Source organism: Bombina bombina, chromosome 11 (assembly GCF_027579735.1).
Source record: "Bombina bombina isolate aBomBom1 chromosome 11, aBomBom1.pri, whole genome shotgun sequence".
Lineage (NCBI taxonomy): Eukaryota > Metazoa > Chordata > Amphibia > Anura > Bombinatoridae > Bombina > Bombina bombina.
Window position 1 is genome coordinate 165,250,410 of NC_069509.1, and position 23,665 is coordinate 165,274,074.

A 23,665-nucleotide genomic window follows, 5' to 3' on the forward strand; every position below is an offset into this window, starting at 1 on the left:
AGAAAGGAGATCGTTAGTAACCTTGGTGAGGGCAGTCTCAGTTGAGTGTTGGGGACGGAAGCCAGATTGCAGGGGGTCGAGCAATGAGTTGGAGGACAGGAAGTGGTTTAGGCGATTGAAAACTAGTTTTTCAAGGAGTTTTAAAGCTAGTGGGAGCAGTGATATGGGGCGGTAGTTTGCAGGGGAGTTAGGGTCGAGGGAGGGTTTTTTGAGGATGGGGGTGACCTTCGCATGTTTGAAGGAGGCAGGGAATGAGCCGGTAGAAAGCGATAGGTTAAATATGTGAGTTAGAGCCGGAGTGAGGGTGGTAGACAGAGGAGGGATTAGATGTGAAGGAATAGGGTCAAGTGGGCAGGTAGTGAGGTATGAGGAAGAAAAAAGGGAAGCCACTTCACTCTCAGTGGTTGGGAGGAGGGTGCAGAGATTGGCAGAGGGGGTGACTGGGAGCGGAGTTGGGAGATTGCAGGTTTGTGTTAGGATGTTTCCTCGGATTGCAAGTGTTTTATTGAGAAAATAGTCAGTGAGGTCTTGAGCACTGAATGCAGATGGGGGGGGGGGTGCAGGTGGGTAGAGGAGAGAGTTGAAAATATAGAAGAGACTTTTAGGGTTTGAGGAGTGAGTGGATATAAGAGAGGAGAAGTAGGTTTGCTTAGCTAAGTGAAGGGCAGAGGTGTAAGAGTAGAGAATTAACTTATAGTGCATAAAATCATGTTCAGAGCGGGATTTCCTCCAGACACGCTCAGCAGTGCGGGAGCATTTTTGTAGGTGACAAGTTTGTTGGCAGTGCCAGGGTTGGAGCTGACGACGTGGGGCTTTGCGAGGTTGGGGTGGAGCGAGAGTGTCAAATGTAGCAGAGAGAGTATTGTTATAGTGGGTTATAGCAAGGTCAGGGCAGGATATTGTGGAAGTGTGGGGGAGGCGTAGTTGAATAAGATTGGAGAGTTGGGGAGCGTCCACAGTGTGCAGATTTCTGCTGGTGCGGGGGCGAGAGGGGGAAGTAGGTTTAGTATCTATATTAGGATTAAAGGTGAGCAGATGGTGGTCTGAGATGGGAAATGGGCGACATGCAACATTAGAGAGAGAGCAGAGATAGGAGAATACCAGATCAATCGAGTGTCCATCGCGGTGGGTAGGGAATAGGGTGGATTGTGAGAGGTCGAAGGAGTTAGTGAGTGAGAGAAGTTTAGAGGCAGCAGGGGCAGATGGGTTGTCAATGGGGATGTTGAAGTCCCCTAGGATTAGAGCAGGTGTATTTGTGGAGAGAAAGTAAGGAAGCCAGGCAGCAAAGTTGTCCAGGAATTGGGAAGTTGGTCCAGGGGGGCGATAGATGACTGCCACTCTGAGAGAGAGAGGGGGAACAGGCAAATGCAGTAGACTTCAAAGGAAGAAAAGGAGAGAGATGGAATTGGGATAGGTACTGATAGGAACAGGAGGGGGAGAATAAGATGCCAACACCGCCACCGTGTCTCTCACCTGGCCTAGGTGTGTGGCTAAAGTGAAGACCACCGTGTGTGAGAGCAGCAATGGAAGCAGTGTCAGAGGAAGATATGCAGGTTTCAGTAATAGCTAAGAGGTTGAAAGCGTTGGAAACAAACAGGTCGTGAATAGTTGTAAGCTTGTTACAGACGGAGTGAGCATTCCAGAGGGCACAAGAAAAGGGAGGGGTTAGGCGATGTGTGTTAATTGAGATGAGATTGTTGGTATTGCGTGACCTTGGATTTTTGCAGTGGGAGATGGAGCGAGAGTGTAAAAGTGTGGCGATTGTTGCAGGGCCAGGGTTAGGAGAGACATCACCAGCAGCAAGCAGTAGTAGCAGTGAGAGAGACAGAAGGTGAGAGTGAGATTTGTAGGAGCGGAATGATATACATATAAATACATACATACATATGTCTAAATATGTAGATATATATATATATATATATATATATATATATATATATATATATATATATGTGCATTGGAGCACTTTAAAGTCAAGTAGCTGAAAATATGAAAAAGGACATTTGTGCAATATTCATATTTAAAGGGATAGGAAAGTCAAAAAATTAACTTGCAGGATTCAGACAGAGAATGCAATTTTAAGACACTTTTAAATTCACTTCTATTTTCAAATGTGCTTCATTCACATGGTATCCCTTCTGGAAAAAGAATACGCACATATCCTACACTATTGAGAGCTAGCTGCTGATTGGTGCCGGCACACATTTGTATCTTGTGATTGGCTGACTAGATGTGTTCAGCTAACTGCCAGTAGTGCAATGTTATTCCTTCAGCAATGGATAACGAGAATAAAGCAAATTTGATAATAGAAGTAAGTTGGAAAGTTGTTTAAAATTGTATGTTCTATCCAAATCATGAAATAAAATTTGGGGTTTCCCGAGGAATGGATCGCCTCAGTTGATGACTTACTTGTCTTGGAGAGATTTCACTATTTTAAAATCTACCAAATTGATACACAAAATGATGTTAGCTGCCTGGAGGGATGTCCCTATCTAATATTTAAGATAATTAACTAGTATAACTATACTGGATGTTCTACTTAATTTAATTTTTTTCCCCTTTCTTCTCACTCTTTTAACTTATTTCCTTTTCTTACTATGGTACTCAAGTTTAATATATAATCAAACATGTTGTTTCTTACAGAAAATGTTAAAAAAACAAGCGTCCACTGGAATCTGTAAATGATACTCTTGTTTTTCTTTGTTCCACATTTATTTACTATCTCTCGTGTCTAAGAGAATTATTTATTATTATTTTTTTATATCAAATTGTGAGCAACTGAGCCGCCGCATCTCTGGTGCTCTTTGTTGTCTCTTTAACGTCTTGTCTCATACGCTTTTGTATAATGGACTTCTACTGACCCAATAAAGCTTGTTTGAAAAAAAATAATTGGGGTTTCCTGTCCCTTTAATAAAGTGTTTAACTATATATTTACTGTAAATATTTCATATGCCAATGTTCTTCACAAAGGGGAACATTTTCTAAGTATTTTAAAATAGATATTCCTATATATATATATATATATATATATATATATATATATATATATATATATATATATATATATATCTGTCTATACCTATACCTATATATAATTATATAGAGGTATATATCCATTTATAATGAATAACACTCACTGGTCTTATTTGCAGTAAAAGTTTAATTCTTTATTCAAAGCATTCCTTAAAACATCAGGTTAAACGTCAGGTCATCAGTAATGTTGTATACAAAGAATTTAACTGTTACTGCAAATAAAACCCGTCAGTGCTATTCATTGCAAATGGATATATAACTACACTACAGTTTAAGCACCAGAGCAAAATAGAAAAAAACAATGAGTGCTTGTAAAACCCCAATTTACTTTATATAGGTATAGATATATATTTTACAAAAAAAACCCCATCATATATATGATATATATATATATATATATATATATATATATATATATATATATATATATATATATATACACATACAGGGAGTGCAGAATTATTAGGCAAGTTGTATTTTTGAGGATTAATTGTATTATTGAACAACAACCATGTTCTCAATGAACCCAAAAAACTCATTAATATCAAAGCTGAATATTTTTGGAAGTAGTTTTTAGTTTGTTTTTAGTTTTAGCTATTTTAGGCAGATATCTGTGTGTGCAGGTGACTATTACTGTGCATAATTATTAGGCAACTTAACAAAAAACAAATATATACCCATTTCAATTATTTATTTTTACCAGTGAAACCAATATAACATCTCAACATTCACAAATATACATTTCTGACATTCAAAAACAAAACAAAAACAAATCAGTGACCAATATAGCCACCTTTCTTTGCAAGGACACTCAAAAACCTGCCATCCATGGATTCTGTCAGTGTTTTGATCTGTTCACCATCAACATTGCGTGCAGCAGCAACCACAGCCTCCCAGACACTGTTCAGAGAGGTGTACTGTTTTCACTCCTTGTAAATCTCACATTTGATGATGGACCACAGGTTCTCAATGGGGTTCAGATCAGGTGAACAAGGAGGCCATGTCATTAGATTTTCTTCTTTTATACCCTTTCTTGCCAGCCACGCTATGGAGTACTTGGACGCGTGTGATGGAGCATTGTCCTGCATGAAAATCATGTTTTTCTTGAAGGATGCAGACTTCTTCCTGTACCACTGCTTGAAGAAGGTGTCTTCCAGAAACTGGCAGTAGGACTGGGAGTTGAGCTTGACTCCACCCTCAACCCGAAAAGGCCCCACAAGCTCATCTTTGATGATACCAGCCCAAACCAATACTCCACCTCCACCTTGCTGGCGTCTGAGTCGGACTGGAGCTCTCTGCCCTTTACCAATCCAGCCACGGGCCCATCCATCTGGCCCATCAAGACTCATTCTCATTTCATCAGTCCATAAAACCTTAGAAAAATCAGTCTTGAGATATTTCTTGGCCCAGTCTTGACGTTTCAGCTTGTGTGTCTTGTTCAGTGGTGGTCGTCTTTCAGCCTTTCTTATCTTGGCCATGTCTCTGAGTATTGCACACCTTGTGCTTTTGGGCACTCCAGTGATGTTGCAGCTCTGAAATATGGCCAAACTGGTGGCAAGTGGCATCTTGGCAGCTGCACGCTTGACTTTTCTCAGTTCATGGGCAGTTATTTTGCGCCTTGGCTTTTCCACACGCTTCTTGCGACCCTGTTGACTATTTTGAATGAAACGCTTGATTGTTCGATGATCACGCTTCAGAAGCTTTGCAATTTTAAGATTGCTGCATCCCTCTGCAAGATATCTCACTATTTTTGACTTTTCTGAGCCTGTCAAGTCCTTCTTTTGACCCATTTTGCCAAAGGAAAGGAAGTTGCCTAATAATTATGCACACCTGATATAGGGTGTTGATGTCATTAGACCACACTCCTTCTCATTACAGAGATGCACATCACCTAATATGCTTAATTGGTAGTAGGCTTTCGAGCCTATACAGCTTGGAGTAAGACAACATGCATAAAGAGGATGATGTGGTCAAAATACTAATTTGCCTAATAATTCTGCACTCCCTATATATATATATATATATATATATATATATATATATATATATATGTATATATATATATATGTCAGTGAAGAAGAACGGTAGGCAAATGGTGTTAAAACAACTTCATGTTTATTCATTACAAGGGTAAAAAACCCACAACCTCCATGGGTCACAAATATTGCACACACTTGCAACAAACTGCTGCTGACATGTTTCGAGTTTCGACCCTTATATATAGAAATGTGTATTTAAGAATAAAAAAACCACATTCTTCTATGCGAAGAACATTGGTGTGTAAAAAATGTGTATTTCTATCCATGAAAAGGGTTAAATCCATGCCTGTAGTAATGCTTATATTGCAATGCTATGCCGGACCACTGGAATTAACTTTTTTTTTTAATGACAATTCCAATGAACATCCAATCAGTGTGTTTGTCATATGACAATCTTAAAGTCCAGCCCTTTGAAAGCCCTTAGGAAGCCCATGTAAAAAATGAGTGGGACTGTTCTCCATGTCTCTCTCTCTATATATATATGACTGAGGATAAGGTTAGAGATATTTGAGTTAGAATTAACCCTCTGGATGCCAGAGAATGTGGCAACACATCCAAGAGGTTAAATAACCACTAAACACAGTATTATTTAATAATTATTAGGGTACGATTCGTTTAAATAAAACAATGATACAAAACTTGAAAGAGACAAGACAAAATATAACAAATACATGTAGGAGGAGTTGAGGCCGTTACGGGGAAAGTCTGACAGGGCGAGCGTTCCAGAGGGTAGGTGCCCCACAAGAGAGGTCCTACAGTCTAGAGTGGGAAGAGGTGATAATCAAAGATGTAAGGAGCAGATCATTGTTGGACCTTAGGCTGCGGGCAGGAGTATATTTGTTCATAGGTTATGACATGTAAGGGGAGCAGTGTTGGTAAGGGCTTTGTAGGTCAGGGTAAGAAATTTGCCAGTGAAGGGACTTGCATAGAGGTACAGTAGATACAAAGCGACAGGGAAGGTGGATTAGCCTGACAGAGGCATTTAGGATGGATTGAAGGGTGGAGAGGCAGGAGAGAGGAAGGTCAGTAAGTAAATTATTGCAGTAGTCAAGTCAGGAAATTACATGGAAGTGGATTAATTGCTTAGTGGTAGCAGCGCTCAGAAACGGGCAAATTTTTTAAATATTTCATAGGTGGTTGCAGCGGGATAAAACAAGCAATTGGATGTGGGAGATGTATGACAGGTTGGAGTCAAGTGTATCTCTGAGGCAGTGGACTTGAGGTGATAGGGAGATAGTGGTGCTGTTGATGGTGATAGAGAAGTCAGAAATCAGAGTAGAGCTAGAGGGGGGTTTAGAAGGAGCTCAGTCTTGGACATGTTAATCTTTAGATAATTAGAGGCTATCCAGGAAGAAATGCCAGATAAGCAGTTGCTGACGTGAGAAAGGACAGAGGGAGAGAGAGCAGGGGTGAGGTAGATCTGGGTGTCATCAGCATACAGGAGATATTTGAAGCCAAAGCTGTTGATAAGTTTACCCAGTGAAGAATCAATAAATGTATAATAAATAGACAATGCAAAAGCACTTACTTTTAATTTTATTTTCAAATGAGTAGTAGATTTATTTCTGACAAATGCCAAAGTTAGTTACATTTACCTTCCTAATGCATCATGTGATAGCCATCACAAAATACATATCCATATATCCTGTGAATCTTGCACACGCTCAGTAGGAGCTGGTGCCTCAAAAAGTATGCATATAAAATTATTGTGCACATTAAAATAATGGAAGTGAAATCGAGAAAATTTTTTAAAATTGTGTGCTGTATCTGAATCATGAAAGTTTAATTTTCAATTGACTGTCCCTTTTAGCTTTAATATTAACCTGGTAACAGCGCATTAACAATATTTTGCCAGTTTTGATATTATAGGCAAGATTTAACTGCAACTAGAATGAAATAGTATTTATTACTTATTATTAATATTAGCACAACAAGCAGTGGTAGAGTCCAGCACCCTTGTACTTTTCTTAGAGTGTGCACGTTACAATGGAGTGTCTGACACCTCCCAGAAAAGATACGTGAAAGCACCACATATTAGTGTAGTCTCATCTACAAACATTATCAAATCTAAAATATTCCAACTAATATTAATGGCAGTCCACAAAAGATATGTGACAGCACCACAGTTATAAAAAGGTGAAAAACTTTATTAGTGGACCTGAGACCTAAAAAATAGCTAAATGTTTAACCCGCACAAAATACATAGTTAAAGTACCACTCAGGATCTAAAAAGCACTGATGGACCTGAGTGGACACTACCAATAATACAATCAGCAGCGATAGTCACACAGTCCACCTGTGAGACTACTGCAAAGTACGCAGCCTGACTGGGAGAATTTGGAGCACATTCAGGTTTTAGAGGTATTTTATAAGAAAATCAAGAGGCATTAAAAAAAATAATAATGAAAGTCAAATGCAATGCTGCTTAATTTTCATTAATTAAACATTTTATATAGAATTACTTTTCAAGTTTAATGTTCCTTTAAATATATCCTCATAAAATGCATCAAATAAAAAACTCAATTACGGAAACCACTTTAGTGGTCACATAAAGTTAAAAAGCTCCACTATTTTTTTTACTCCAATTAAAACAAGCAAACAAACAATCAAATACATTACTAAATGTGGCTCATTGTTTCAAAAATGTTATACACTTCAAAGTATGAGCATCTATCAAGCACATTAAAATATTTACTAAAACAAATTCCTGGAACCTTTTCTATTTTCTTGTTTTTCTGTTTTAATTCTTTTTTTTTTTCAATGTTATCTGCTACAATATTTTGGAAATAAATCTATCCAGACACTGTTATTTGTAACTCATGTCTATTTTATAAAGTGTGTTTGATATAAAGATTGCACTATGTTAAAGGGACAGCGTACTCCAGAATTTTTATTGTTTAAAAAGATAGATAATCCCTTTATTACCCATTCCCCAGTTTTGAATAACCAACACTGTTATATTAATATACTTTTCACCTCTGTAATTACCTTGTATCTAAGCCTCTGCAGACTGCCCCCTTATCTCAGTTCTTTTGACAGACTTGCATTTTAGCCAATCTGTGCTGGCTCATAAATAACTCCACGGGTGTGAGCTCAGTGTTATCTTTATGGCACACAAAAACTAGCACTATCTAGCTGTGAAAAACTGTCACAATGCAATGAGATAAGAGGCGGCCTTCAAGGGTTTAGAAATTAACATAGGAGCCTACCTAGGTTTAGCTTTAACCAAAGAATACCAAGAGAACAAAGCAAATTTGATGATAAAAATACATTGCAAATTTGTTGAAAATTGCATGCCCTATCTGAGTCATGAAAGTTTAATTTTGATTAGACTGTCTCTTCAACCCTAGAAATATTTGTTTTACACGATTGGCAAATGATCAGATTATTCCAAGTGTTCAGGTTAGTGCACCAGCAAAAACTATTTACTTTATACTTGTAATACGAGCGCTACCCGATGCGCTCAAAAAGCTTACCTCTAGCAGGTTAGCACACGAGTGGGATCATTAAATATCGCTCCACTTGTAATCTGGCCCATAGTCTTGATTTTGCAGTAACGTTCCTTTTTTTTGTTTTTTTAAAGATATAATACATTAAAAATTGAGAATTGTTGTCTCTCCTTTAAATATGAAATCTTCCTTTACTTAAGTGTTGCAGGTCTTGCTACAAAACTCATGTTTTAAACAGAGCAGTTAGTGTGGCTCCTGATTGGCTGTGTCCCTAACGGCTTGAAAGAACTTAAAGGGACATGACACTCAATTTTATTTCTTTCATGATTCAGACAGAGCATACAATTTTAAACAACTTTCCAATTTACATTTTGTATTTAATTTGCTTCATTATTTTGGTATTCTTTATTGAAAGCATACCTAGGTAGACTCAGAAGCTGGGAGATAGCTGCGGATTAGATTCTGCACTATATATGCCTCTTGTGATTGGCTTACCAATTTGTTCAGCTAACTCCAAGTAGTGCCTTGCTCCTTCTTCAAGAAAGGATATCAAGAGACAGAAGCAACATTGATAATAGAAGTACATTGAAAAGTTCTTTAGAAATGCATGATGTATGTAACTCTTGAAAAAAAAAAAAATTCTTTCATGTCTCTTTAACAAAATGTGCCTGGGAGGCATACGCAGTCACTGCACTAAGCACATAAGCATTCAGGGTGGGTATGCTAACATCATAGAAGGAGATTATAGCTGTTAGCCAGGGACTTGTTGTATGTATAGAATGCAGGCTAAGTACTAAATTGTCAGCATTAAAGCCCATGTAATGTTTGTTGAAAGAGAAAAAGAGAGATACTGTCAGAGGCCTTGCATACATATTAGTATAAACTGGTTGTTTAATGGGTTAATAAACTGCCATTTACTTTAGTCATGTAACATACAAAAAAGCAGATATTCTTTACATTTAACTAAGAGGTCATGTGCCTCTTTACGTTGCAAGGGGACTGATATAGCAAAATTGTTTACTCTTTAAATATCAGATATTACTTTAAAAATATTATTTGGAAGTTGCAAGTTTATTAACATATTTTATCGTATTGCATTAAAGAACAAATGCATAATCAACAAATGCATCTTTATTTGCATATAAGCTTAGGAGTCGGACCATTTTTGGTTCAGAACCTAGGTAGCACTTGCTGATTGGTGGCTACATTTAGACACCAATCAGAATGTGCTAACCAGGTGATGAACCAAAAATAGTCTGACTCCTAAGTTTACTTTCCTGCTTTTCAAATAAAGATACCAAGAAAATTAAGAAAATTTGATTATAGGAGTAAATTAGAAAGTTGCTTAAAATTGCATGCGCTATATGAATCACAAAAGTTTGATTTTGGCTAGACAATCCCTTTAACAAAAGTAAATTGCAGTCTGTGTGCTAAAGGATAATGTGGCTGTATAAACAGGAACACTGTCTGAATCATGAAAGAAACATTTTGGGTCATGTCCATTTTAAGGGACAGTCAACACCAACATTTGCAAAACATTGTTATATTAATATACTTTTTAACTTTTAAACCTTTAAATATCTGCATGTTTGTAAGCCACTATAGACAGTCTCTTACCACATGCTTTTTTATTAGCTTTTCACAACAGGAGACTGCTGGTTCATGTGGGCCATATAGATAACATTGTGCTCACGCCTGTGGGTTGTGGATGAGACTACACTAATTGGCTAAAATGCATGTCAATAGATAATAAATACATAACCTGGGGCTGTCAAAAGAATCATAGGTACAATGTAATCACATAGGTTAAAAGTGTATTAATATAACAGGGTTAGTTATGCAAAACTGGGGAATGGGTAGTAAAGGGATTATCTATCTTTTTAATAAAGATTTGGAGTTGACTGTCCCTTTAATCACAACTAGCACGTAGTCTGCTGCAGATGAGCCCTTTGTGATGTTGGATTACAGCAGATAACACTTTTCACTTATCCCAAAATGTTTTCATATATAACATTGGTTTTGTACAAGCACTGACATTACCCCACCATACAACATAATGTCACCTAACAGATACAAACACTATATGCTCAATCAGTTACATAATAAGCACTAATAAAAATTATCTAAATCCGTAACCCAACAAACAGACATTCCCACTATACCAATAATGCCCCATTCAAATCCCCTAGCCCCTGATGATCAAAAACTCGCTGGCATGAAGAGAAATCTCACAAAATCTTTGTAGGCTATTTTTGAGCACTATTTTGCATTGTAGGTGTCTCTCCTTCCCATCCAGGACTCCACATAGAGAGATAAACAGCTCTCAAGAAAAAAAATCACCTTTTTAAAAGTCTGCGAGGGACCTTGCGGTACTGACGAGTCGTATTAGATCATCTCACCAGAGCGAAGAGATTTAGATCCTCACGCCCTTAGAGAGACACACAAACATATCTATAGTTTTAGAGCACATTAGCTAAATTGCACACTTAGGGGGATATTTAACAAAGTCTGGCGGACCTGATCCGACAGTGCGGATCAGGTCCGCCAGACCTCGCTGAATACGGAGTGCAATACTCCGCCCCCTGCAGACTCGCGGCCAATCGGCAGCCAGCAGGGGGTGTCAATCAACCCGATCGTACCAGCAGGCAGACAGGTTATGGTCTTTGTGACCGCTGCTTCATAACTGCAGGCTCGCCAGAAACACGGGGCATCAAGCTCCATTCGGTGCTTAATAGATAGGCCCCTTAACCTGTTAGCATCACTTCATACTGTTAAAAGGATCAATCAACATACAGGCACTATGGTGATGTGACTGCTAAACCCTAAAATCACTGTTAAAGAGATATAAACCCCAAAAACTTTATTTTGTATATCAGACAGAAAGTACAATTTAAAAAAAAAATTCAATTTACTTCTATTATCAAATTTGCTTTGTTCCCAGGATATTCTGTGTTAAAGAGATACCTAGGTAGGTGTTTTTAGCACTACATAGCAGGAAATAGCGCTGCCCTCTAGTGCTCTTGCAAATGGATAACATTCTTGTAAAACTGCTGCCCTCTAGTGCTCTTGCAAATGGATAACATTCTTGTAAAACTGCTGCCCTCTAGTGCTCTTGCAAATGAATAACATTCTTGTAAAACTGCTGCCCTCTAGTGCTCTTGCAAATGAATAACATTCTTGTAAAACTGCTGCCCTCTAGTGCTCTTGCAAATGGATAACATTCTTGTAAAACTGCTGCCCTCTAGTGCTCTTGCAAATGGGTAACATTCTTGTAAAACTGCTGCCCTCTAGTGCTCTTGCAAATGTATAACATTCTTGTAAAACTGCTGCCATCTAGTGCTCTTGCAAATGTATAACATTCTTGTAAAACTGCTGCCCTCTAGTGCTCTTGCAAATGGATAGCATTCTTGTAAAACTGCTGCCATCTAGTGCTCTTGCTAATGTATAGCATTCTTGTAAAACTGCTGCCCTCTAGTGCTCTTGCACATGGATAACATTCATGTAAAACTGCTGCCCTCTAGTGCTCTTGCACATGGATAACATTCTTGTAAAACTGCTGCCATCTAGTGCTCTTGCAAATGGATAGCATTCTTGTAAAACTGCTGCCATCTAGTGCTCTTGCACATGGATAACATTCTTGTAAAACTGCTGCCCTCTAGTGCTCTTGCACATGGATAACATTCTTGTAAAACTGCTGCCATCTAGTGCTCTTGTAAATGTATAACATTCTTGTAAAACTGCTGCCCTCTAGTGCTCTTGTAAATGTATAACATTCTTGTAAAACTGCTGCCCTCTAGTGCTCTTGCACATGGATAACATTCTTGTAAAACTGCTGCCCTCTAGTGCTCTTGCACATGGATAACATTCTTGTAAAACTGCTGCCCTCTAGTGCTCTTGCACATGGATAACATTCTTGCAAAACTGCTGCCATAAAGTGCTCCAGAAATGTGCATGCTCGTAAATCTACGCCCTTGCTTCTTATCAAAAGATACCAAGAGAATGTGTATAATTTGTTAGAAGAAGTATATTAGAAAGTTGTGCAAAATTAAATGCTCTATCTTAATCATGAAAGAAAAAAATAGGTTCCGTGTCTCTTTAAACCTGCAAGTTTTTGGATTACAAAAAGGAGATTAACAATGCAGAGTAAGTAAAGATGTCAAATACGTAATGCGAAATAACTGGCTCTAACAAATTCTATCATCATTTTTTATTTGTCACTTTTACAAATAAACATGAGCTGCTACCTATGATGTCATCTTAACCAATAAAGTCTACCCACTACTCTAGCACGTATAACTTCACACACTAGTCTCTACTAGACATGTGCGATTCGGTTCGGTTCGATTCGAAAATTCGGCAAATTCGGCGATTCGGATCGAACTGAATTTCCGAATTAAAATGTTGCCGAATTTTCCGAATCGAACCGAATCGAATCGATTCGTAAATTCGGATGGCCATTGGGATTACACTAGTATTATACAGTATGTTAGGTTAACACCTAGGGCTCCATGTACTAAGAGGCGGGCGGACAGCTTCTTAACTCGCGAAGCTGTCCGCCCGCCTCCGCTACACACGGGCAGCGGATCTATTGATCCGCTTGCCCGTATGTATCATTACACACTCAGCGGAGTGTGTAATGCCCGCCCCTTCAGTCGCGCGACCAATCACGCGACTGAAGGGGCTGTCAATCACCGAGAGCGAGCGAGCTCTCGGTGATTTTGCTTCGCCACCTAAGAGGTGGCGTAGGGTGTAGGAAGCAGCGGTCTAATGACCGCTGCTTCTTACATTGCGGGAAGCAGGCTCGCATATGCGAACCTGCCCCGCAAAGGCTCCGGAGCAGCTTTCGCTGCTTCGTACATGGAGCCCTAAATATACAGTATAATACTAGTCTAATTCCACCTAACACTTAACGAATTGCTGAATTTCCGAACCGAATCGAACCGAATCCAGACGAATTTCTTCGAATCCGAATGAATCCGAAACGAATCTGAAACGTATCGATTCGAAAATTTCCGAATTCTAATCGATCCGAACCGAACTTTGAAAAATTCCGAATCTATCCGAACCAAACCGAATTTTTTCGCCATGCACATGTCTAGTCTCTACAACATTCACCACAATATTTTTTCTTCATACACAATTCAGACATTAGTGTTAAAAAAAAGAAGACAAAAGCTATTTTCATAGAGCTATCACTAGTAACTGTTCAAAGTAGCAAAGGAGGAACAAAATTACAAAAATATATGTTTAAAACATTTCCTGTGACAGAGTTACAGAGTTTACAGGATATACACTTGCCCTCTCTCCTGACAGGTCAGAGGAACAGAAAATGTATATGATATCTTGCTGAGCAGTGTAAATGTGGTAACTACAAAACTGTAAGCTGCTGATTCTGTCTGGCTGTGTGGCACAAAACTTCCAGGAATATCTCTATCTACAGTGTTGGTGTGAAACATTTTAATTCATGTCACTATCCTGGCAATCAGAAACCACAGGGGTGGTTCAACAAGGGCATTGGGTGTTTTTGCAGTTTCTAATGTTTATAGGGACATGACAGTATAAAATCTGAATCCCATATTCATGGGGAGCTTGAACAGTTTATATCAGTTTGGGTATATATAATTGTTATGCTGATATATACACTGTATATGGCAGCAATTAATTAGAAAATATACTTAAAAGTTTTCAAGCAAATGAGGACCATTTAAAAAAAAAAAAAAAATCTTTTTGCCTGAAATAATTTAACACTAACCAAAAATGTTTCCTTCATCCATATGAAAGAATATAATCACTTGCATGAAAACATGTGAACTGACAGTTTTATAAATTTTAATTGAAACTAATACAGCAGTATTAGTTGTAAACCTATCACCAAAGCTCATTGGCTAAATGGTACATCTTGCAAATGCTCATTGGCTGTTAGGAACTTTACTAGTAATGCTTATTGAGTGACAAGCATCTGCTAATGCTAGCTGAGTAGAAGTATGAAGTACACAAACTGGTTTAGTATTTTAAATTTATATTTAAACATAGTTTTCTTGATATTTTTTAAGGCAAAAATTTGAAACGATGCTCTTTCATTTAATAAATATTTAAGTAGTGTCCCTATAAGTTAAAAAGCTATTTGAATTTGAATTGAAGCTAAAAAAGCCTTAACAAGTACTGTAATGTGAGTGTTACAGCTCCTTATTGGCTTTAGAAGAGGGGGAAATGGATTCTGAGCTAGAAAATACTAAGTGTAGGGTAAATGAGGGTAAAGGGCGGTTGATTATATTAATGCAAATTAAAGGTAAGTATTAAAGGTATTTCAGATTTGGTTTTCAAGGGATTGTTTTTAGGTTCAGATCTAAGACTTTAATTTTCAAAGTTAAATTGCATCTTTCTTAGTTTTCCTCACATCTTGCCTAGTGTTCCTCGCATTTTGTCTAGTGTTCCTCGCATTTTGTCTAGTGTTCCTCGCATTTTGTCTAGTGTTCCTCGCATTTTGTCTAGTGTTCCTTGCATCTTGCCTAGTGTTCCTCGCATTTTGTCTAGTGTTCCTTGCATCTTGCCTAGTGTTCCTTGCATCTTGCCTAGTGTTCCTCACATCTTGCCTAGTGTTTCTCGCATTTTGTCTAGTGTTCCTCGCATTTTGTCTAGTGTTCCTCACATTTTGTCTAGTGTTCCTTGCATCTTGCCTAGTGTTCCTTGCATCTTGCCTAGTGTTCCTTGCATCTTGCCTAGTGTTCCTCACATCTTGCCTAGTGTTTCTCGCATTTTGTCTAGTGTTCCTCGCATTTTGTCTAGTGTTCCTCACATTTTGTCTAGTGTTCCTTGCATCTTGCCTAGTGTTCCTTGCATCTTGCCTAGTGTTCCTCGCATTTTGTCTAGTGTTCCTCGCATTTTGTCTAGTGTTCCTCGCATTTTGTCTAGTGTTCCTTGCATCTTGCCTAGTGTTCCTTGCATATTGCCTAGTGTTCCTTGCTTCTTGCCTAGTGTTCCTTGCATATTACCTAGTGTTCCTTGCTTCTTGCCTAGTGTTCCTTGCATATTACCTAGTGTTCCTCAAATCTTGCCTAGTGTTACTCACATCTTGCCTAGTGTTCCTTGCATCTTACCTAGTGTTCCTCGCATCTTGCTTAGTGTTCCATGCATCTTGTCTAGTGTTCATCGCATCTTGCCTAGTGTTCCTCATATCTTGCCTAGTGTTCCTCACATCTTACCTAGTGTTCCTCGTATCTTACCTAGTGTTCCTCGCATCTTGCCTAGTGTTCCTCACATCTTGCCTAGTGTTCCTCACATCTTGCCTAGTGTTCCTTGCATCTTACCTAGTGTTCCTCGCATCTTGCTTAGTGTTCCATGCATCTTGCCTAGTGTTCATCGCATCTTGCCTAGTGTTCCTCATATCTTGCCTAGTGTTCCTCACATCTTACCTAGTGTTCCTCGTATCTTACCTAGTGTTCCTCGCATTTTGTCTAGTGTTCCTTGCATCTTGCCTAGTGTTCCTTGCATATTGCCTAGTGTTCCTTGCTTCTTGCCTAGTGTTCCTTGCATATTACCTAGTGTTCCTTGCTTCTTGCCTAGTGTTCCTTGCATATTACCTAGTGTTCCTCAAATCTTGCCTAGTGTTACTCACATCTTGCCTAGTGTTCCTTGCATCTTACCTAGTGTTCCTCGCATCTTGCTTAGTGTTCCATGCCTCTTGTCTAGTGTTCATCGCATCTTGCCTAGTGTTCCTCATATCTTGCCTAGTGTTCCTCACATCTTACCTAGTGTTCCTCGTATCTTACCTAGTGTTCCTCGCATCTTGCCTAGTGTTCCTCACATCTTGCCTAGTGTTCCTCACATCTTGCCTAGTGTTCCTTGCATCTTACCTAGTGTTCCTCGCATCTTGCTTAGTGTTCCATGCATCTTGCCTAGTGTTCATCGCATCTTGCCTAGTGTTCCTCATATCTTGCCTAGTGTTCCTCACATCTTACCTAGTGTTCCTCGTATCTTACCTAGTGTTCCTCGCATCTTGCCTTGTGTTTCTTGCATCTTGCCTAGTGTTCCTCACATCCTGCCTAATATTCCTCCCATCTTGCCTAGTGTTCCTCGCATCTTGCCTAGTGTTCCTCACATCTTGCCAAGTGTTCCTCACACTTTGTCTAGTGTTCCTTGCATCTTGCCTAGTGTTCCTCAAATCTTGCCTAGTGTTCCTCACATCTTGCCTAGTGTTCCTTGCATCTTACCTAGTGTTCCTCGCATCTTGCTTAGTGTTCCATGTATCTTGCCTAGTGTTCCTCACATCTTTTCTAGTGTTCCTTGCATCTTGCCAAGTGTTCCTCACATGTTGCCTAGTGTTCCTCGCATTTTGCCTAGTGTTCCTTGCATCTTGCCTAGTGTTCCTCACATCTTGCCTAGTGTTCCTTGCATCTTACCTAGTGTTCCTCGCATCTTGCCTAGTGTTCCTTGCATCTTGCCTAGTGTTCCTCACATCTTTCTTACTGTTCCTCGCATCGTGCCTAGTGTTCCTCGCATCTTGCCTAGTGTTCCTCACATCTTGCCAAGTGTTCCTCACATCTTGCCAAGTGTTCCTCACAACTTGCCTAGTTTTCCTTGCATCTTGTCTAGTGTTCCTCGCATCTTACCTAGTGTTCCTCGCATCTTGCATAGTGTTTCTTGCATCTTGCCTAGTGTTCCTCACATCTTGCTAGTGTTCCTGACATCTTGCCTAGTGTTCCTCGCATCTTGCCTAATGTTCTTACATTTTGCCAAGTGCTCCTCACATCTTGCCTAGTGTTCCTCACATCTTGCCTAGTGTTCCTTGCATCTTGCCTAGGGTTCATCATGTCTCGCTAAGTGTTCCTTACATCTTGCTTAGTGTTACATTCATCTGACCCCCAACATAATGGCAGGACCCCGTGTGTGATCGTCACTTCATTCACCTCTCTGTACACGATTCCCCCCAGTTCTGCCCAGGCCCCGCCCATGAACTGCTTGACTCCACCCATGGAATGCCTGATCCTACCCCTCTGCTCACAACAACATACACAAAAAATGGCGGACCTCTGGGATGTGAGCCCCCAATAATTAAATCCTGGAGATGCCACCAAATTTGTCAGACTTAAACATATTGCAAAATATTATATTATATTACAGTGACTCGAAATGCTTGAGATTCTAAGCCACACCTGCAAACTGCCCTGCATCCTGCAAGATTGTCATGGGTTGGGATGTCTGTCCCTCTTCCCGGTGGCAGCCTATCTGTGTCCCAGTTTTAAGGGACTATTGAAATATCTGCTCCTTTAACAAAGGATACTAAGAGAACAAAGCAAATATGATACTAGAAGTAAATTAGAAAGTTGTTTAAATTATCTGAATCATGAAAGAACATTTTTGAGTTTCATGTCCCTTTAAAGAATTTCAAGTTCTTTTCTTGGCAGGTAAACCAATCCTGGGTATTGACTGATACTGTGCTGAGCAGAGGCAAAATACTTTGCACATCTGTTTCATTAAAAGAGATCTCTGTTACAAAAAGTGCTTAATGAGAATCAGTAATCTGAATGTCATTATTACACTAAATTATACAGACATTTTTATACTGAATGTCAGTTATATTTATTGCCTTGGAAACTCCTTTTCAACAGCAGTATTTCAGTGCTTTTGCTGAATATTGTATTCTCTTTTTCTCCTAGAAATATTAACTGAAATAAGCACCTAGATCTCTAATGAATAATATCAGGCCAAACAAATCAGAAGCTCTGAGACAATTTTTTAATAGCATGTGCCACTTAACTGTCTCTTGATCTTTTAGTTGATGTCACTAGTATAATCTCTTTAGATCCAGACTGATATTGTCTTTTTAGATAATGTTCCAGAAGCTGCATGCTTGTAATGACAGTACTGCATAGTCTTGGGCAGCAGATATATCTATTTATATATCTATGGGGTCATTTAATGTTGCTGATCATGCATTTTGAGATAACTTCACCAAACTGTTATTGTATATAGGATGAAAGAGGAAAATCATTTGCAGATATATAATAGTGGAGGGGGGGGATTAAAATCTATACATTTAAAAAAAATCTGAAATATAATATGCTGTAGTTAGAGTGTAGAACAATATCAATAAAAGATGGAACATAACATTAACTTAGGCAATTCAATCAGACAGAATTCAATGCAAATAGTATACACGGGACGTAAATTAGGAGAAGAATATGCAAATAACAGTATATTTCCTCTTCCTAGTACCTGGGATATTAATAATATCCACTAAATTATACAATTATACTGTAATTGAATAATATAATTAATTGTCCCAGGGATAATAACAGAATATGTACTGTATACTGCATGGCTATTTCATTGCTACCAAAATATCTCAGCTGCAATGCTTTTTAACTATACAGGAGTGTTGCTGGTGGTAAAATGTCCTTTATTCCCATGCAACCTTCACTGGCAAGCCATTTTCTAAGATCTAAAAGGATCTGTGGTTAGAACCTAACAATATTTGTTTTTTTCCCTTTTTCTTCACCAGAAACCACCCTTTGGGCAAATGGGAGTAAAATCACATAAATTGAAATAATTTAAACAGTATGTAATCCTACTTACAGCTGTATGTTATATACCAAGTAATTACACATATAAGTAGCCACTATGTATTTTTTGATCTTATATACAAATAGGATTACTTAAAACATAGCTGCCAATGCCAGTAATCTGGTAGAGTGAGTGTTGATGGGTCAACCATGAAATTGGCCATTTTGTTGGATTGAGATGTAAGGCAGATTCAAAAGACAGGTCACTTGGTGCACTGTGATTGGGAGAACTACAAAGTTGGGCATGTTGAAATGAGGGCTATGAACCATATGTTGGTGGAGTAAGACAGAAAGCCAAACACAAAAGTGAGTGTTTGAACTATAAAGAGTGTTTAGTGAGTGTCTATGGGATGACCAAATGGTAATGGAGAAGTAAATTTTTAAAAAATGACCAAAATTGTGTCATGTTTGTAGAAATGGATGCATAGGGGTCAGTTACAAATCTGATCCCGTTGGTGGCTAACGGCCCGATATTCAAAACCTGCCAGCAAATCATGCAAATTTTTTGGGATTTTTTTAGACCTTCTATTGAAACGTAGGCATCTCTCCTTCAGATCAAGAACCCTGTATAGTAATATGAATATATTTCATATTAAAAATTGTGTTTCTAACCTTTTTTAAGCTGTTTTTTTTTTTGGTGAAATAATTTTGTATGAGTAAACTACAAATTGGTAAGCAGTATATTTACAAACTCAAGTAACATTTTTATAAAATGTGAGCTTATGGACCATATAATGTGTTGTGAGAATTAAGCACTTCTTGGATGGGCTGAGCATTTCTGAAAGACAAATATGAACAATTTTAAACATACTTATATAACCCAGTTCTAACTAAACTGCTCTAATAAAAAATATCCTTACAAGTAATGAACACTTCCTAAAAATGAGCTGCTCATAGGTTCAGCCTCACTTTGAAGGGTTTATATTTATGATCACACAGTGACAAGGTTCACATGTTTCTTACAACGTTGAAGTAAGGTGTAGTTACACAAATGTAATGAACAAAACTAAGTAACAAACCTAATGAAGAAAACTAAAGGAAGGTACAATTTATTAATATTGGGGATTTTGGCAAAATGTGGTAAAGCAGAATGACCACAGATCAATTGGTTTTGTTGTAAGATTCACATTGCAGCATATGTGAGTTTAGTATAAAATGCTTATTACTTAAAGCCTTTTCTGATTGCCTGAGATTTAGTTTGCCTGGCAAGTAGCAACACATTCTTTAAAAAAAGTATTCTGCATTCCTTGTCTTTATAATTTCTTTAAATTTTGTGTTGCTAAAAGATATTTTGGACTTGAAAAAAAAAATTAACCATTGAATTTATATTCCAGGTTAAAATCTAACCTGTATCTACTACAACAACTTTTAAAGTAATTCTGCAAAAAAACAAAAAAAAAACAAAAAAAAAAAAACAAGCAAGCAAGAAAACCCCTCACATATCTGAATTACCTGTTCATTTGTGTGGTTGTCTTAAAGGGAGATACCTGTCAAAAGTAATTGTGGTTCAGATGAAGCATGTATTATTAAATAACTTTCCAATTTATATCTGCTATCTAATTTGCTTTAATTTTCTGGAATCCTTTTTTGAATAGCATACCTAAGTAGGCTCAGGACCAGCAGAACACTTCTAGGACTTAGCTGTTGATTGATGGATGCATATGTATGCCTCTTGTCATTGGTTCACACAATGTGTTCAGCTAGAGAATGAAGCAAATTTGATAAGAGAAATAAATTGAAATGTTGTTTAAAACTGGAGGTCTATCCAAATTATGAGAGAGAAAAAATAGGGGTGTATGCCCCTTTAAGAGCTATATAGTGCTGTACATGACATGAACACATTTCTGCTATGCTCATGCACGTGAGCAAGCAGTGGGTAAAGTCTCAGGAAGAAAAAACAAAAAAACAATATAGCCCTATCAATTTTTCATGCTATACAGGTTGGCTCCAGTAACATGAGCACATTTAACATTTTAATATAAATTTATGGAAATATAAGTGATACTGGTTAAATATTCCAACAATAAATGATTATACTGCCTCTTTAAGAATAGTTCATCTTATCCTTATATAGAAGAAATTAGTGCTATGATGCTTAGCAAAGAATCTACAGAACTTTGTTATATTAACACTACAATAGTGAAATTCTTAACTATAATTGGTTATCAGCCCTAACATAATGTGACTCAATGTAACCTGCTGTTTGTCATTTTCTCTATCACTGTTTGTTTTCTGTATCATGTAACAAACCATTAATAATATGAATAATTTAGGCACCAGTGAACATCAACCAATATTATTTAAAGTAATCAATAATCAGTTGAACAGTAGATTGCACTATCAATTGGTTACATGCTAGCTGCGGCTCATAGGAGTTACCTTTACCTCTGTATAAATGCTCACAAAACACACTAAGCTTGGTGTATTCTCCATAATCTCTTTTAGGGCAAAGAGGTGGAAAATGAAACAGAGCAATGTGTGTAGTTTTATTTTAAATTTTCAAATCATGCTTATTAGACAAACCCCTTAAAAGTCTGCATAATTTTGCAATTTTTTAAAAAAAAATCCTGAAAATTACCTTAGTCTATTTTCTATCCCCCTCCCCAAAACACTTACTTATAAAGTGTATAAATGAATGAATGTATAATTGTAAATGTATAAATGAATGAATCTGCTATCCTAATTCAAGATCCCTTCTTATTCCAATTTCAATAACTATATATATATTTCATTTTGTGTAATTTTCTGAGAAATGAGCAAAAAAGACCAAAACCTTATGAGCAAAAAAAGAAGAAAACAAAAATACAAAAATATATACAATGTAAAATTAATAAAATGATGATATTTTTTTCTATAAATCTTACAACAATGTAATTAATATTATAGTAGCAATATTACACCCAAATAACTTGTAACATTCTACCAAAATGACCTATTACATTTTATTTGAATGGCCAATGACCTAGCCACTGTGCCACCTCTCACCTTGTATAAATGATAAATATTTAAAAGATAATTAATATGCAGATGTTTTCTGCAGATAGTACACAACAAAGACACAGACAATTGATAATGGTTCAGTGGGTGCTCTAGCTGGATATTAACAGTAGTGGTAAAATCTCGACATTAGATTTCCCTATCACAAGACAGCAAAGCAGTTTTGTTACAGTCAATAAAATACACTTACCTGGTAATCCCAAACAAAGCAGGAAGCTGTAGTATATAATTGGTACAAATCCCAAGCCACAGCCATACTTGTGAGACAAGAGAGAACTGTTGTATATATGATTATGTTCCATTTACTTCTCTTTATTTTCTGCTGCTGGAATCAGTTTCCTCAAAGCATGAGTGAAGGATACACAGAAAGAAAGATGCTTGTGCCACTCTCACACAAGATGTGTATCCAGAACAGCTCTGTCCTTCAGAACATCTCTGCATCCCAGGACTCCCCCCACCTGCTGTTCAGTGAAATAATTAAGAGAAAGTGCAGTGTTGCCCAACCAGTCAGCTACAGCTTGCTGCATGCACTCTGAGAGGAAAAAGCTGAGCTGTCCTCAACACGAACAATTTATAACGAGAAATGAGGATGAGTGAGCAATTCTGAGCACTGCTGAGCAGAGTATGTGCTGTATACACAGTAGTGTGGGCAGCACAGGCTACTGTACTCTCTGCATCCCCCATACATATTATATAGGTAACAAATAAATTATACTTTCATCCTATCTTTAGTCTCCATATATGTGTATATATGTAAGTATACTGTATAATATACTGTATTTTCAAACACACACACATATACTGTATATATATATAACATGCATATATATCTCCATCATCTATAATCTATCTATCTATCTATCTATCTATCTATCTATCTATCTATCTATCTATCTACCTGTCTTTCTGTCTCTCTATCTATCTATCTATCTATCTATCTATCATCTATCTATGAATCAATCAATCAATCTATCTATCTATATTATATCTATTAACTATCTATCTATCTATCTATCTATCTATCTATCTATCTATCTATCTATCTGTCTATCTATCTTCTGTCTATTTTCTATCTATTATCCATGTATTTATTTATCTACCTGTCTGTCTGTCTGTCTGTCTGTCTGTCTGTCTGTCTGTCTGTCTGTCTGTCTGTCTGTCTGTCTGTCTGTCTATCTATCTATCTATCTATCTATCTATCTATCTATCTATCTATCTATCTATCTATCTATCTATCTATCTATCTATCTATCTGTCTGTCTGTCTATCTATCTTCTGTCTATTTTCTATCTATTATCCATGTATTTATTTATCTACCTGTCTGTCTGTCTGTCTGTCTGTCTGTCTGTCTATCTATCTATCTATCTATCTATCTATCTATCTATCTATCTATCTATCTATCTATCTATCTATCTATCTATCTGTCTGTCTGTCTGTCTGTCTGTCTGTCTGTCTGTCTATCTATCTATCTATCTATCTATCTATCTATCTATCTATCTATCTATCTATGAATTAATCAATCTATCTATATTATATATATTATCTATCTATCTATCTATCTATCTATCTATCTATCTATCTATCT

The 23,665-nt window shown here is 37.5% G+C and overlaps 1 protein-coding gene across 1 annotated transcript in view; it reads right to left on the bottom strand.

Moving 5' to 3' along the window:
* The window catches only part of GPR139 (G protein-coupled receptor 139), a 93,549-nt gene extending 71,118 nt beyond the window's left edge, over positions 1 to 22,431 (bottom strand). Inside the window, exon 1 of the mRNA XM_053694495.1 lies at positions 22,271 to 22,431. Coding sequence (XP_053550470.1) covers positions 22,271 to 22,382 — 112 coding nt within the window. The 5' untranslated portion in view covers positions 22,383 to 22,431. The remainder of the gene's footprint in view (positions 1 to 22,270) is intronic.
* Positions 22,432 to 23,665: the final 1,234 nt, after the last annotated feature.